Source organism: Lissotriton helveticus, chromosome 1_2 (assembly GCF_964261635.1).
Source record: "Lissotriton helveticus chromosome 1_2, aLisHel1.1, whole genome shotgun sequence".
In the NCBI taxonomy this organism is placed as follows: domain Eukaryota; kingdom Metazoa; phylum Chordata; class Amphibia; order Caudata; family Salamandridae; genus Lissotriton; species Lissotriton helveticus.
Window position 1 is genome coordinate 249,741,844 of NC_136058.1, and position 15,663 is coordinate 249,757,506.

General features: G+C 43.8%; 1 protein-coding gene across 1 annotated transcript in view; it reads left to right on the plus strand.

Moving 5' to 3' along the window:
- LOC144800466 (vitamin D3 hydroxylase-associated protein-like) overlaps positions 1 to 15,663 on the plus strand; it is a 504,232-nt gene that overhangs the window by 241,070 nt on the left and 247,499 nt on the right. The window contains exons 5-6 of the mRNA XM_078671682.1: positions 3,636 to 3,842; positions 4,662 to 4,702. Coding sequence (XP_078527808.1) covers positions 3,636 to 3,842; positions 4,662 to 4,702 — 248 coding nt within the window. The remainder of the gene's footprint in view (positions 1 to 3,635; positions 3,843 to 4,661; positions 4,703 to 15,663) is intronic.

The window sequence follows — 15,663 nt, forward strand, 5'->3', positions numbered from 1 at the left end:
CTGTAGCGGGTTGTGGGTTTATAGGGGAATAGGGTGGGAAGTAATTTAATTATAATTAATTAAATATGTAAATTTATTAATTGGTAGTAATAATTAATTAATTGGTAATTAAATAATATGTGTTAATTATTTAAAATTTAATTGGTAATTAATTTAATTTAATTGATTAATTGCTAATTATGTAAATTAAAATAATTTATTTCCTGTAGCGGGTTGTGGGTTTATAGGGGAATAGGGTGGGAAGTAATTTAATTATAATTAATTAAATATGTAAATGTATTAATTGGTAGTAATATTTAATTAATTGGTAATTAAATAATATTTGTTAATTATTTAAAATGTAATTGGTAATTAATTTAATTTAATTGATTAATTGCTAATTATGTTAAATTAAAGGGGTATTTTTAGGGTTCAGGGTCAGTTTTTTGTTTTTGGGTAAAGGGGTATTTTTAGGGTTCAGGGTCAGTTTTTAGTTTTTGGGTAAAGGGGTATTTTTTGGGTTCAGGGTCAGTTTTTAGTTTTGGGGTAAAGGGGTATTTTTAGGGTTCAGGGTCAGTTTTTAGTTTTTGGGTAAAGGGGTATTTTTAGGGTTCAGAGTCAGTTTTTAGTTTTTGGGTAAAGGGGTATTTTTAGGGTTCAGGGTCAGTTTTTAGTTTTTGGGTAAAGGAGTATTTTTAGGGTTCAGGGTCAGTTTTTAGTTTTTGGGTTAAGGGGTATTTTTAGGGTTCAGGGTCAGTTTTGGGTTTTTGGGTAAAGGGGTATTTTTAGGGTTCAGGGTCAGTTTTTAGTTTTTGGGTAAAGGGGTATTTTTAGGGTTCAGGGTCAGTTTTGGGGTTTTGGGTAAAGGCTTTTTTTTAGGGTTCAGGGTCAGTTTTGGGTTTTTGGGGTACAGGGGTACAGTGTAAAAATAAAGTAAATTAAAGTAAAATTAAATTTACATTAATTTAATTTAATGAAATGAAATTAAATTAAATTATATTAAATTAATTTTAAATAATTTAAATTAAAAAAATTATTATATACTTACCAATACTTACGTTGTAATGGTAGTGCGTTGTAAAAGTTGCGTTGTAACGTCATATATCCACTGTTGCACTCCGGAGTGGGAATAGTAAGTTTAACCCCTACGCTATCCAACGCTTTCCCTACTGTTGCACCCACTGGAGTGGGAATAGTAATTTTTACTCTATTGTATTTGTACGTTAATAATATTGGCTATTATTTAATTAAATTTTGTTACTATATATATATATGTTTTAAGAAATATGATTAAAAAAATATTTTTTTTTTACTTTCATTAATTATTTAATTATTAAAAGTTATTTTAAGTATTGTTAAGTATATTTTAGTAATTAATTTTTTATATTAATGTAATTAAACATTGTGTTTATTAAAGTCGATATTTTTTACAACTATATTTTTGTAAACGATATTTTTAACTCGATATTTTTGTACTTACCTGTTTGTAGATAGAAACTCGATATTTTGTCTCATGATATTTTGTCAACGATATTTTTGTTGGTCGATATTCTGTCCCTCGATATTATTTCAGTGATCCGTGCACTGCCAGTGCGTCACCTGAAGGCAGCCCTCTGGAGGGGGGGAGGGGATCCCATGGACCTCCCAGACCTCCCCTTGCAGGCGGGTGCAGTCACTCACTGCACCCAGGTGCAAGGGGATCTCTAATCCCTCATAAAAGTTCAGGAGGGCTCCCGCCTGCACTATGAAACATGGAGCAGCTTCAAAGAAGTCACTCAGGGGCATATTATCAAGGGGGTTTATCTCCTCTTTTTTGGCTTTAAAAGCCAAGAAAGCGGAGATAAAATTATCTCCCTATTACCTAGCTGTCGCTAACACCAGTTAGCGACAGCTAGTAGGAGATAGCGACCATCTTGGGCCCCGCTTTGCATGTCAGTGATATTTATCACTAATGACATGCAAAGTGGGCGTGCCAAGATGTTAGCGACTGGAAACAGTCACTAATATCGCTATCTCCTATTACCAACTTTTGGAGATATTCACGCTAAGCGCGAATATCTCCAAAAGCTAACACCTGCCCCTGAGCAGTTCCTAGCCATGTTATCCAATGGTAGGTGGATAACATGGCTAAGAGCATTAGCTCGGTAATGCATGAGTAACGCTGACTTTTCAGCGATATTCATGCATTTCGGCCCATTTTTATCGCTTAGGAGATAAACCTTGATAATATCAATTCTCCTAAACGATAAAAATCGCCGCAGCTCGGCGATAAAAATATCGCCGCTAAACCAACATAGCGATAATTATCGCTAGTTGTTGGTAATATGCCCCTCAGTTTTTTGCATGAATACGCTGCCAGAATAGTGCGAGTTCGCGGCCGCCCCTGGGGGCAGCGCATTCATCCTAATCCCCCTACTTTTCTTTTTTGCTCTGGGCACACCTTTTAAAAGGGCACCCGGCACTAAAAAGGAAAATGCTGTGTGTGTATGATATGGCCCCTGGTAGGGAAGTTACTCCAGCACTTCCTGGAGTAACCTTCTGACCCTTTTTGGGCTGGGAGAGGTCAGATATGACCTTGAAGATAACGCATTAATGTACATGTGTGTAGGGGACGTCCAAGCACGTTGAAATGCCCATTTTCCACACCTTGAGTGAGATTTGTAGGTGCAGATTATTCTGCAGTTGTAGCGGAGATGTGCATACTGCTTGAACTATTTACTCCCACCAGGAATCTCTGTGTAGTTTTGACACAGTAAATGTGATCATAAACTCGGTCGTAATCAACCCAGTTTACATTTGTGCATATGACCCTAAATTATACACCATACCAACGTTTGTGTGTGCATTGATTGTGGAGGTTTAGGGAAGGGTTTCTGTTGGGATTGGCTGGCTGGAATGTGGAAGGGAGGTTTGGAAGGTGCAGCACGGGATGACGACACTGTAGGGGGAATGTGGAATGTATTGTTTGAATATGGGCAGTTTATGTTCCTCAGGCTGCCCTGCCGGTTGTACTTTCCTGTATTGGAATAAACTCACTTGTTCCTGAGTTACATGACTCGTGTGCCATCATTCTAACAGACTTTTCAGTTTCTTATGTATCACTGTTTTAAGCAAGAAAATGTGCTCAGACGTTCTTATTGTCTGCAGAGGTCATAGTTTCATTTGGGGGCTTGTAAATCTACTGTGAACCCCCCACAATTACTGGGGCTCTCACAAAAGTATAGCCTGCCAGCACTCAGAGTCGGTGCATGTGGATGGTGTGGAGTCTGGTTGCTGATAATGGTAGTCAGCATAACTTGGTCACTATGGTTAGCAGGAAGGCAGTTCAGGTGGTAGGACCAAAGTGTGGCTGTTACTAGAAGGAGGGCAGTGGATCTTGAGCCCGGCCACGCTTGCGGCATCTATTTGTGTTTCTAGGTCTCTAGAATCATCTTGCCCTTGCGTAAATATCTTCTCATCTTCAGAACAAGAGAAACAGAATATCCTAATATTAATACACCCATAAAAAACTCATAATTGTAATAACTTGAATATATGATATATATTCCCTAATAGATACACATTTAAAAAAAGAAGAAACTACTTCAGTTCTTGCTGAAACTTGCAGATTTGCATGCACAGTTCTTAAATTAATATTTGACTTTGGATCTATTCAGCTTTGAATGCAGCAACCCAATCTATGGTCAAACTCTGAATCCCTTGAACCACAAGAAGACCCCTGGTGGTTCCTCTGGAGGGGAAGGTGCTCTGGTAGGAGGCGGAGGATCCATACTCGGCCTGGCCTCTGATATTGGTGGCAGCATCCGGGTCCCCTCAAGTTTCTGTGGACTATGTGGCTTCAAACCAACAGGAGCAAGACTGAGGTACGTAACCAGACCTTGCATGGGTACAGGCTGATACTTTTCAAAGGACTCCAGAGCTGTATTTGGGGTGCAGTGGACCGGTCACAGCCCCTACACCTGCTGCACTAAAGACAGCTGCTCCCCTACTAGCGGGTCTCAGAGTTCCCCTTTCACCCTGTCTTTCCTTCTCTTCATCTTTTTCCCGCTTTCAGGCTCTCCTCTCTATCCCCTTCATCTGTCTCACGCTTCCTCCTCTTCCACTTGCCTATTTCCTACCACACTTCTCTCCCGGCATCCTTACTGCTGGCTCCTTGCTTTTGGTGTTTTCCCGTTTTGCTGGTACGTACATCGTTTCCCTTTCTCTCTGATCCTTAATTCCTTCTGTTACGTTTTCCTCGCCTCTCCTTTCCGTCTCTCACTATATCGTTTTCTTTCCTCCCTTTCCACTCCTGCATTTCTCGTTTATCGTCTACATCCTCCACGCCATTCCTGTTCCCACCGGAGTCTGGCACCAACGAGTAAACACAAAGCCAGGCTCGCTATGTGTCACATCCTTAAAGGGCAGCCCCGAGTACAACTTCTTCTGGTGCAGGGCATTCTGGGTACCTCCGACCTCCGGGCCCTGGTGTCGCTGCACCCCAGGTATCTGCACCCCTGTCAGGAAGGTGATACAGCCTCCTGAGTGCATTTACAATGCAATTACTATCGTACAGTTCTCTTAGGCAACTGTACCTAATAAATGCCTCTTTAACTTAAGAAACTATAGGGTGTGTGTTTGAAAGTAATGTTTTAACTCTAACCTTTTCATACTTCTGATTAACATATCATATTTTCTTTTAGTTTCAAAGGAATAGGGAGTCCTGTGTTTGGCCAACTTGCAGGTAAATCGAGTTTTGTTACAATGTCCTAACACATAAAACGATTTTATGAGATTGTTTTTGAGCATCAAATTCGAAGTATGACCAAATCTACAGTGGTGTCACAGTGCTTGACTGACGAATTGGTTTCTACTCACTTCATCAGGTGAGGCATTTACTTTGCCTGGGTTTCTCTTCCAAATTCTACTAATAGGAGCACTTTCATTGGATTAAAGCCCGGTTTAGTTCTCAGTAACTATTCCTGTTACAACCGCAGGTGTAGGCGGATCACAACCCCTTGGTTTTACCTTTTCCTTTACATTGCGCTTTATAAATCCCAGTAACATTAACATTAACATTGCATGGTAGGAATAGAAAGGTTTATTATTGAATGAGGTTTATATGCACCAAACATATTGCCTTGGGCCTTGTACATGTGCTTTTGCTATGAAAAGACATGAGTATTTAAGGCAGCTACCGTTCAGCTTCTGAATTAGATGAAGATTATGGCGATGGGCCCGATTCACAGAACCAATTTAAGACAAAATCCTAAACTTACTACCATTTTGGTATTCACAGAATGCACTTACTCATTTTGGTATTCACAGAATGCACTTACTACTTTTGGCATTCACAGAAGTTAGGATTTTGTCTTAAGTTTGTCTTAAGACAAATTTAAGACAGACTTAAGACAGACTTAAGACAAACTTAAGACAGACTTAAGACAAAATCCTAACTTCTGTGAATACCAACGGTAGTAAGTTCATTCTGTGAATACCAAAAGTATTAAGTGCATTCTGTGAATGCCAAAAGTAGTAAGTGCATTCTGTGAATACCAAAATAGTAGTAAGTTTAGGATTGAGTCTTAAGTTCATTCTGTGAATCGGGCCCGTAGTTCTTTAGGGTTAGTCAGTCCTGGGTGTAAGGGTGGTGAAAGGTTGTGTTGCCTGCATTTTAAAGGTAATTGTAATCTGTAAGCCTCTGGAGGCCAGCCATTGGTAGTGCAGAGTCTATGGGCCTAGTTATGGGTACGGTGGTCCTGTGACCAGTGGATGGCGGTCTGACCAACGCCATCGCATCGGGCCTCCCGCCCGATTACAAAGGTGGCGTGGGACCACCAGAAGACCACAGCCAAGATCCTGCAGCGATGGGGAATGCAGGCGGGAATTGCATTGGTACTAATGCCAACACGGCCGAGCAGCTTTCAACCAACCTTTTTACCATGCATTTCATGGCAAGGACCCTGTGATGAAATGTTTGGCGGAAACGTATGTAAAGGGACCCCCAACATGGCCCCGAGAAACTCTGCTCATGGGGGTGCCTGCGGGGGGGCACATCATGTGCCCCAATAGTGTACACTTGCATGTGCACTGTCTGCCATGCACGACATGGTGCATGCCACACCATGGACAGACGTACTGAAGGCGCTGTCATGGCAGCAGTATGCTTTTTTTTTAGGATCTCCAATAAGTTAAACATTCCTGCCTCTGTGTCACCGCCGCCGCACTGCCAGCCCTGGATTTCTATCTTAATCCGGCGGGTGGGAGACTGCAAAACTCTTTGTAAGGCCCTATATCTTTTTAATCATGTTAAGTTGCCCTGAATCTCTTTTGCCAGTTGAATTTTGTCAGTTTGATGGCCTTGGTGTTGACTGATTGGTTACTCAAAGGGATGCGAACATGGAACAGTATGTGAATAACCTCCGGCTCTTGCTTCAGAATTGTGTCCCTTTCAGTTATATTAATTACTCATTCAAGCCGCAGCTTTTATTGGTAAACCTATATTGTGTATGCCATTTACAGTATTAGGCCATGCCATAACCACTCCTTTGCTTAGTGACTATTATCAGGTATTAGATCACGGCTCAACAACTGCTTTGCTTAGTGTATTTACAAGCATTAGGTCATGCCATGAACACTGCATTGCTTATTGCCTACTTCAGGCATTATGCCACAACTACTAATTTGCTAAATTGCACACAATGGTTTGTCGAAGCAGTTCAGGTAGAGTTGGACGTTTTACCCTTTGCACACTGTATTAAAAAAAGCCTTTAGGGTTATATCAGAATCAAAGATAACTCCCTGATTACCAATAGTATGCCCTGGGCCTAGGGTAGCCACTGGGCATGGGAATTGGGAATTCTCAATTTCACATCACCCTGCACTTTAATCTTTGTTTTCATACCATTTGTATTAACACCTTGCATGCTGATGACGAGCTCAGCTCGTCATGCAGCACGGTGGCCGTGTGCTGGTGACATGCTGAGCTCGTCATGGCCTCCGCGGAACGCCCACGCGGGGATAATTACCCCGCTGTGCTGGGCGTTTCATTGAGCGGGCGTGGCCATGACGAGCTCAGCTCGTCATCAGCACACGGCCACCGTGCTGCATGACGAGCGGAGCTTGTCATCAGCACCGCGGCACCGCGCGCGGGCCCCATAACCCCCACACCGCGGGGTAATTAGTCCTGCTAATCATAAGACACAATGATTGTGTGAGTGACTGTATGGATAACTGTATACTTGTAATAATGATGTTATAATTCACTAAGTATGACTTACTATCTAAATGAATAGAAGAAGTAGTGTTTGTATAAGTGTTTTGCTAAGTAAATATGTAAGTATGATCCATTGTTTGCATAAGTGAGTAGGATGACTTCATATGTAAATAGGATGCGTGCTGTTGTTTAATGTCGATATAGATGTATAAGTATTTTTTATAGTGTTCTATTGTTCATTGACAGCATGTATGAGTGAATCCATAGGTAAGTGATTAGATGTGTGTATACATCTATGAATCACTGAGTGGATTTTTAGATACTTGTATTGCTGTGACAATGGATTTAAATATGATACTCTGTATTTTACAAACAGTGATGAAAAATTGTAATAGTGTATGAAAAGGTGTATGTGATTGTCACGTGGATGATGTCATCAGTGATGTCATCAGTGATGTCATTTGAGATGTCATCAGTGATGTCACTGACCATGCCATGAATGATCTAATATGTGACATCGTCAGCAGTGGATTGTGGGTGCGCGAAATATAGTTAGTACAACTAACTATATAGGAGCAATTTCATTGGTTTTGTATGAGTAAAATGTCCAGCTAACTATAACACCACTAAAACTTATAGTTTTTTGAGTGAATTTCAAATGTTTTTTAAAAACGAATTCCTAACTATATAACTCCTGAAACCTATGGTTTTTTCAGTGAATATATATAGGTAAGTACGGGTTTACTTAAATAAAACACTCGTAAGTAGAAAGAGGGTCTCAGGGAACGTTTAAATATTTAGGGGCACATTAGGATGGCGGGCGACGCAAAAAGGGACCGCCCACCATAATGGCAGGGGTCCCGTTCGGGCCCTTAGGATGCGCCTGCCACAGTGGCAGGCGCATCCCGTATTTTTAACATTGCGGCGGGCGGTGCTTGCAGCACCGCCCGCCACAATGCTAAAAATGCACATCAAGGAGTTCAATGTACAACGTGACAGGCACCGCGCGGTGCCTGCCACTTTGTATACTGAAATGCAGGGGGGTATTCTATGGTACCCCCCCATGTGCAACCCCCACCCACCAGAATCCCTGGGGGCCCGCAACGGGCCCACGCAAGTGATTCCCGCATGCCTTTCCGTGGCGGCAACTTGTTGACCAGGCAGAAAAGCGGCGGACGGTCTTTCCGTCCGCCGTGGTCCCCCCGCCATAGTAATATCGCGGTGGGGAAATGGGTGGTGGGCGGGGGCGGATGTCTGGCGGATCGCCACCGCCTGTGGGCGGTGGCGATCCGCCCGACATCCTAATGGGGTGCTAAGTGTGGATATATTCCCCAATCTTATACTGTATACAAACCACGATATCCACGGGTTTCACTCATAAAAATGTGCATTGAAACCTACAAGGAACCTAGAAAAACTGCATCCTGTCCACCACTTAACAGACCAGGGGAAATAACTTTAAAAAGGACGGATTCCCATCACTCACCATTGGTGACATGCTTCATCATCTGGGTCTCCTCCTAGTAAGACACTGTTGTCACTAAGGGCTGCAACCCATTCAGAAGGAAAGGGGAGCTCGCAGATGTTTTTATGTTGTTCAGTTATATATGATCCTACAGATGTGAGCAAACAGTTTGTGTAGGAATGATAAGTGCAGTGCAAAATAGTGAATGATAGTGAGTTAAAATTGAGCAGTGAGGGGATTTTTTTTATTTGGTACCTCTCATTGCTCAATCTTAAAAACAGTGCAAAGACAGTTTTCAACAAATAACTGTCTGTGAGTGGAAACTAAGGGTCAACACGTTTCAGCCAAAAAAGGATAAGTTCATCCTAAGCCTTCTTCAGGACCACAAATGTTGCTACTGCATTGGTGAAAACAAACAATAAAGAGAAAAAAGTAGAAAAAAGTTTGGTAACAAATACAACCGCGTCACCTGTTTACAGGGATATATGAATTCTCTGCAAGTGATGATTCACTGTGGATATCTAAAAGAAATAGAAGAATGGTCCACATATATAGATTGTCATAGCTTCAATGTATTTTTTTTATTTTTTTATATCTTTTTATTATTATAACACAAGAGGAAAAATATACATATCGGGTGTCATTAAACAAAATACAGCACAGCTGTGGACGGGCAAATGAAGTGTCAAAATAATGTACAGTCATAAGCAACAGAAAAATCAAATGCAGCGTAAGTCAGAAGCAAATCAATTAGATAGCAATGACCGCAGGCACCCATCAACAGCACCCGCCCACCAGGAGTATAGGATGTACGGAGCAAACATGTGACACCCCGATATGTTTAGGCAAGAATCAGGAGAATACGCCATAGCCCTTGTGAAGAAAGGAAAGGGGAAATAGAATGGTTATAGAAAATAACAAAGGAAAAATAAAAAAACCCTCCCACAACCCCCCACCCTACACCCCTGCAGATGGCTACGACCTAACCCCACTAGCAGCGTTCCTGTCGCCCCCTAAATACACCCCAAGGAAGGGAAAAAGTTGGAGGAGGAGAATATAACAAATCAATTCGAGCTCCCGGAGTCCCATCCCCCCGCCAAAAGCAGACAATCCGTGCCATAATGTTAAGCAAATTATAGCAAATCAAGAGGTATTTCGTAGGGGAGTCGCAAGCAGAAAAAGGACCATCCCGCCCGATCCCCGACACCATAGAGGCAGCAACTCCCGTCCCGAACACATCATGCACAAGGGACAGAATCAGCCTAAGACAATGTATCTCATATCCATCACAGCCCTAAAATCAGAGAATGTCAACACGGAGGAAGCATCATTTATCCTTGTCCAGTCTTGCTTATGCCGCCAAAGCCCACCAAATTACCATTCTCCAAGTCCATAGCTGTAGGGAATCGGAATGCCAAGGCAAGCCCAAACAGCAACACCTTTGCAACGCTTTGGTGCAACCGGACCTCATCCAAGCCCGTTTCCTGCAGGTACGGTGGACCCAACCTGGTACAAAAACATGTCTCCCACACTTCCTTTGGCAGAGTAGCACAGGGGGAGAATGTCTCAATGCCCAAACACAGCTGGAGCAGCACCAGAGTCACTAGCAACATGACGTGGAGAGAAGTTCCATCGCTCAATTCCAATCTAGAGCCTACAGGTTGTCCAAGGCATCCGACATCGCGGGCTTGAAAAGGCACAAGGATCAATGTCTCTGGCCCTCCGGTATCAGTGACGGACGCCATCTTGTTGCATCTGGGTATTGAGTAAGGCATCTCGCTGTGCATCAACGGTCCAGCCGATCTCATTCGCCCAGCCGCGAGAATAACACCATCCATCTTACTCCCCAATGATCGGGCACTCTGCTCCAAGGTGTCGTGAAGGGCAGCTAGGGCAGCCATAAGATCGCCAAGGTGTAGTTCTGCCCCGTGCTCCCCCTTTGTCATGCTCCCCCTCTTCATATGTCCTGCATTAGGTCGGGACTCGGTCTCCCAGTAGCTGCACTCCACCCTGCCCACTATACTCCGGGGCAGCACAACTCTGGATTGGGGCCGAGGCACACGCAGTGGGGCACCGGGCGTCATGGAACCACCCTCAGGGTCACCGAAACCGATTCAATGCGACCAGAACGCGCCCGCCGATGAAGTCAGCCCTGTTCGATCGCGGCTCGGCGCAAATTCGGGATCCTCCCGCCGAAAGCGGGACGAGTCTCAAAGTACCTCCCGGCGGCAAATGAGCAAAATTCTAGTAAATACTTAGTCCACACAGGGGCACAACGACAGGCTTGTTCTCGACTCTTGCCCCCAATCGGCCAGTGTGAGCGCTGCAAAAATCGGCCGCTTCCTGCCACACCGGGGCCGACCGGCTCCTCCCAGCCTCCGGTGGCCGCTGTTGTGAACTTGGTGACCCGCCTTACAATCTAATCGAGGCCCCTGTCATAGGGCTGCTGTGGGCCGCAGACGTCGTTGGCTGTTTCTCCCTCTATAAAGCAGGCATAATCGTCGGGATTGCGCCATCGATGATCGGTCGTGTTCATGTACCCATTTATGCCATTTTGCTTCAGGATATCAAACAGGATGTGAGCACCGGAGGAGATGGTATCCGGAGCCGAGGGACTAGGCGGCCATCGCGGTCGCCGGCTTGGCTCCTCCTCCCTTCAATGTACTTTTTGACTTGGCACATCCGATCGATTCAGAGTGACCTATTTGCTCATCATCTCTGATGTTATTGTTACAAAATCATATGCCTTCATGCTTACCCGTTTTGCACGAGAACAAGACCTCACCTCGCCTGGCAACGTCTCAGGAAAAGGAGGCACCGCTCTGTAAGAAAACAAAGGAAAGAACCACTAATGTTCATCTTGTTCTCTAATACCCTCATTTTGTCTACTGTTAAAAAGCACGTCTGGCGCACATATGTCGCACATATCCATAGCTATAAAATCATTAGATTAATACTCAGAGTCTTCTGGTTTTAAGATGATAAAGACCTGATGGGGATGTCATATTTACCGCACTCATATTTCTCACACTGAGGAGACAATTCTAAGCACCTTTCACCTCTTAAACATATGCTTGGTTGAATGCTCATGTGACTTAACCTGCGCATGCCAGCATCGTTACACTAATAGTCTTCTAGTCTAAGATGATAAATACCTACTGGAGGTATCATATTTCCCCTGATCTATATCTCGCATTGGGGATTAAATGCTAAGGGTCTTTCACCACTTAAGCACATGCCTGGTTACATGCTTGTGTGGCTTAGCCTGCGCATGCCATCATCGTTATCGGACAACCTTTTTATGTCAAAATCTCAGGTCGCCTCTGGACAGCCTTTTAAAACCTGAATCTCGAATCTAGCAGAAGACCGAGCCTAAATGACCAGCCCCACCAGAAAAACGTTAAGCTGTTCATCGCAGCATGGAACGCAATGCTCATAGCCAGATAGGGCTATCACACAAAAACAAACTCTTCAAAATTAGTGTTTTTCAAAAACCGACAACAACTTTAGCACAATGCATCTCTTATAGCTCTCTAATGAATTGTCATCATTACATTCCCATAAGTCTATATCGCAAGTCTCATAGGTGACCAAGCCTAAAACCCAAACACCACCACGAGGTTATTAAACTGGTGAATACATCAATGTATACCTCATATAGCCAGACAAAGCTGCCTTGAGGCAACGCACTCTCCATGATGAATGCTTTGACATAACAAACACAAACTGCCGCGTACACCCCAATTCATCACTCACCTGTTTGTCGGTACCTCTGGTGGTTCATTAAGCTGTATGGGGAGGTACCGAACTGAGGTTGACTCCATTTTTCAAAGGCGATCTACTCGCGTCACTCATGCTGTATTCGGCAAAGTCGATCATGTGACTCTCATCGCGTACTCACGCTGTCTTGAGCAAGGTCGATCATATGACTTGCTCTAATTTGTTGTTTGAGGAATCATGGGATTTATGCTTAGTTTTGTCCTGTTTTATTTGTAAAGAAGGTAGACAGACTATCAACAGGTTTTCGTGATACACCTAAACATTACTTCCATTTATGTCAAGAGTATGTACATGCGCCCTGATTGGGTTAAAGGGCAATCTGTGATCTGTAACCCGCAGTATTTTGGGTAATATAAAACAAGTGGCCTTATTCGGAACTGCCATTCGCAGACTCATTCAAACTGTCATTTACCATGAATCATGGGAATTGTAGTTGGCGTTATACTGCTGTGTCATAAAATACGGAAAAAAAACAAATAATAATAATTTTTGCCATGAAGTCTCATCAAGGATTAATTCAAATCTGGCATGAATTTTCATCAAGGATTAATTCAAAATCACCTAGATTGAATAAGAGTGCCTTCACATATCGTTACTCGCAGTATGTTGGGCAATGTAACATATGTGCCTTACTCAGACTTGTCGGTCTCAGAATAATAGGAACTACAGTTTGTATCGACAAAACGTTTCAACTGGTTTGTAAAAGAAGGGGGAATGTTATTTAGTTTTAGAACTATGTTCAAATGCACCCCAACATGATATTGGATTACATGCAGCCAGTCACCAAAACAACCGGATGTATTAATGTACATGCACTTGCATTCTATCAGAAAAGAGAGACTCACAACTTGTTAAGTCAGCTGTCAGTTCTTGAGGTGCAATCTATAGATAAACAGTAGGGGAAGTCTAGGTTCTCCTAACAGCGAAATCTTTGCTACATTATGATATCATACCATTTGTGATCTTACTGGTCAACCAGCTAGATATAGCCACAAATAGCTGCATATGATCAGATGGAGAAGAAATGTCTATCACTCCTGTGCCATCCAACAGATTTCCTAATATAGTGAATTCCTATAGTACTCCCTGAGTTGGAACTAAAGGGCAACCCATGGTATATTGTCATTCATTCCTATCTTGTCCCTATGCAGTTTAAAACCCCATTTCTGTTCTCTTATAAACAGAAATTTAGAAATGGCTGTAATGTGTATGGGAATGAATGGCTGTTCAAGAACTGTCCATACAAAATCTTCAGCACAGTAGTTGACTTCCAAGAAATGTCTTGTGAGATTTGTCGCTTGTTTCTTACATCTCACCGTGCTATTAAGTTCCAGGATTCTTAGTTTCACCTTTCGAGTGATCATGCCCAAATATTGTCGTTTACATGGACAGGTAACAGGGTAAATAAGCTTTTTGCTATTTCCCTTAGTAAACCTATTTTGTACCCAGGGTCTGTTAGTCCCTATGTCCACAGAGTTGGAATTTTGTGTTTGTGGACAAGCAGCTCATGAGCCACATCGAAAGTGACCTCGGACAGCTGGGATATCCCAGAGAGTCCCTATCCTTGGAGTAGGTTTAGTTTTAGGTCTGGTATGGACAAGTTGGTCCCGAAAATTTGTACTTCTCTTGAATGAGAAGAGAGGAGGTGGAATCTGTTCATTTCCAATATTGAGTATGCGCAAGTGTTTGCTTACACTCTTTTGTGTACTGTTGGACATTGTACTGAAGGTGTTAACAAATTGAAATTGAAATTGAAAGTTCTTGATATAGCGCACTGCGACCTAGCGGCTTCCTGGCGCTGAAGTAGACAGCTGAAAGGGATGGAGTTCTACTGAGGAAGTCAACAGGAGTACGCTTGAGAAAATAGGAAGGTCTTGAGAGCCTTACGGAACTGGAGGTAGACTGGGATTGATCTGATGGGCAGTGGGAGACTGTTCCAGAAACAGGGGGCTAGTACGGAGAAGCGAGTGCCTCCAGTCTTGGATCTGCGGAAGCGGGGAACCCTGAGGAGGGCTTGGCTAGAAGAACGGAGGGTGCGGTTGGGGGTGTAGGGACTGATGAGAGAATTAATGAAGACCGGGGCAGTGCGAGCGCGGGCCATGAAGGCCAGACAGCCAATTTTAAAAAGTGCTCTCTGGCGGATGGGAAGCCAATGGAGAGATTTCAGCACAGGAGTGATATGGAGGGACTTGGGGAGGTGAAAAATAAGACAGGCGGCCTGATTCTGAATAGCCTGAAGACGGCGAAGTTCGTAGGCTAGAATGCCTACGAAAAGGCTGTTCCCGTAGTCGAGACGGGACAGAATCAGAGCCAAAATAATAAGTTTGAGGGCATCAGAAGAAAAAAAACGGGACACTTTCCGGATGATCCGGAGGGAGAGGAAGCAAGAGGATACAACTAAACTAATCTGGGCGTGCATGGAGAGGTCCCGGCTGACTTTAATACCCAAGGTCTTAGCAGAGGCCGCTGGTGTGGGCGAGGGGCCAAAGGTGGAGGGCCAAAAAGCAGCAGACCAAGGAGAGATGGTATGGCCAGTCAGGACCAACTCCGTCTTGTCCAGATTAAGTTTGAGTTGGTTGGAGTTCATCCACCCAGAGATAAAGGCTAGGGTGGAATGAAATTTAGGTAGGGAGTCAGAGGGGGAAGAGAGATCGAATACCAGCTGGAGGTCATCCGCATAGTTATATACGGAGACCCCCATTTCAAGGAGAGAAAGGATGAGGGGGTTAATGTAAAGATTAAAAAGGAGGGGGGACAGGGAAGAGCCTTGGGGGACGTCACAAGGGACCAGGCGGGAGGGGGCAGAAAAACCAGAAAGCTGGACCGCCTGAGTCCGTTCGGTGAGAAAAGAGGTGAGCCAGGAGAGGGCAGTGCCTCGAATGCCTGCTGCGCGGACACGGTCAAGTAGAATGGAATGGTCAACCGTGTCAAACGCAGCGGACAGATCGAGGAGTACCAAGGCTTGGGGTAGATTGGAGTCAGCCTTGCTCTTGAGTTCATCTAGAACGGACAAGACCACTGATTCAGTGGAGTGGACTAGGCGGAATCCCGCTTGGTGTGAGGCCAGAAGATGGATTCCCTCGATGAAGGTGGAGAGACATGTGGTGATATAGCTCTCTAGGATCTTCCCGAGATATGGAAGGAGGGAGATGGGTCTGAAGTTGGATGGGAGAGAGGGGTCTAGGCCAGGTTTTTTTAGAATAGGAAAGACTATAGCAGATTTGAAAGATTTTGGTACTAGGCC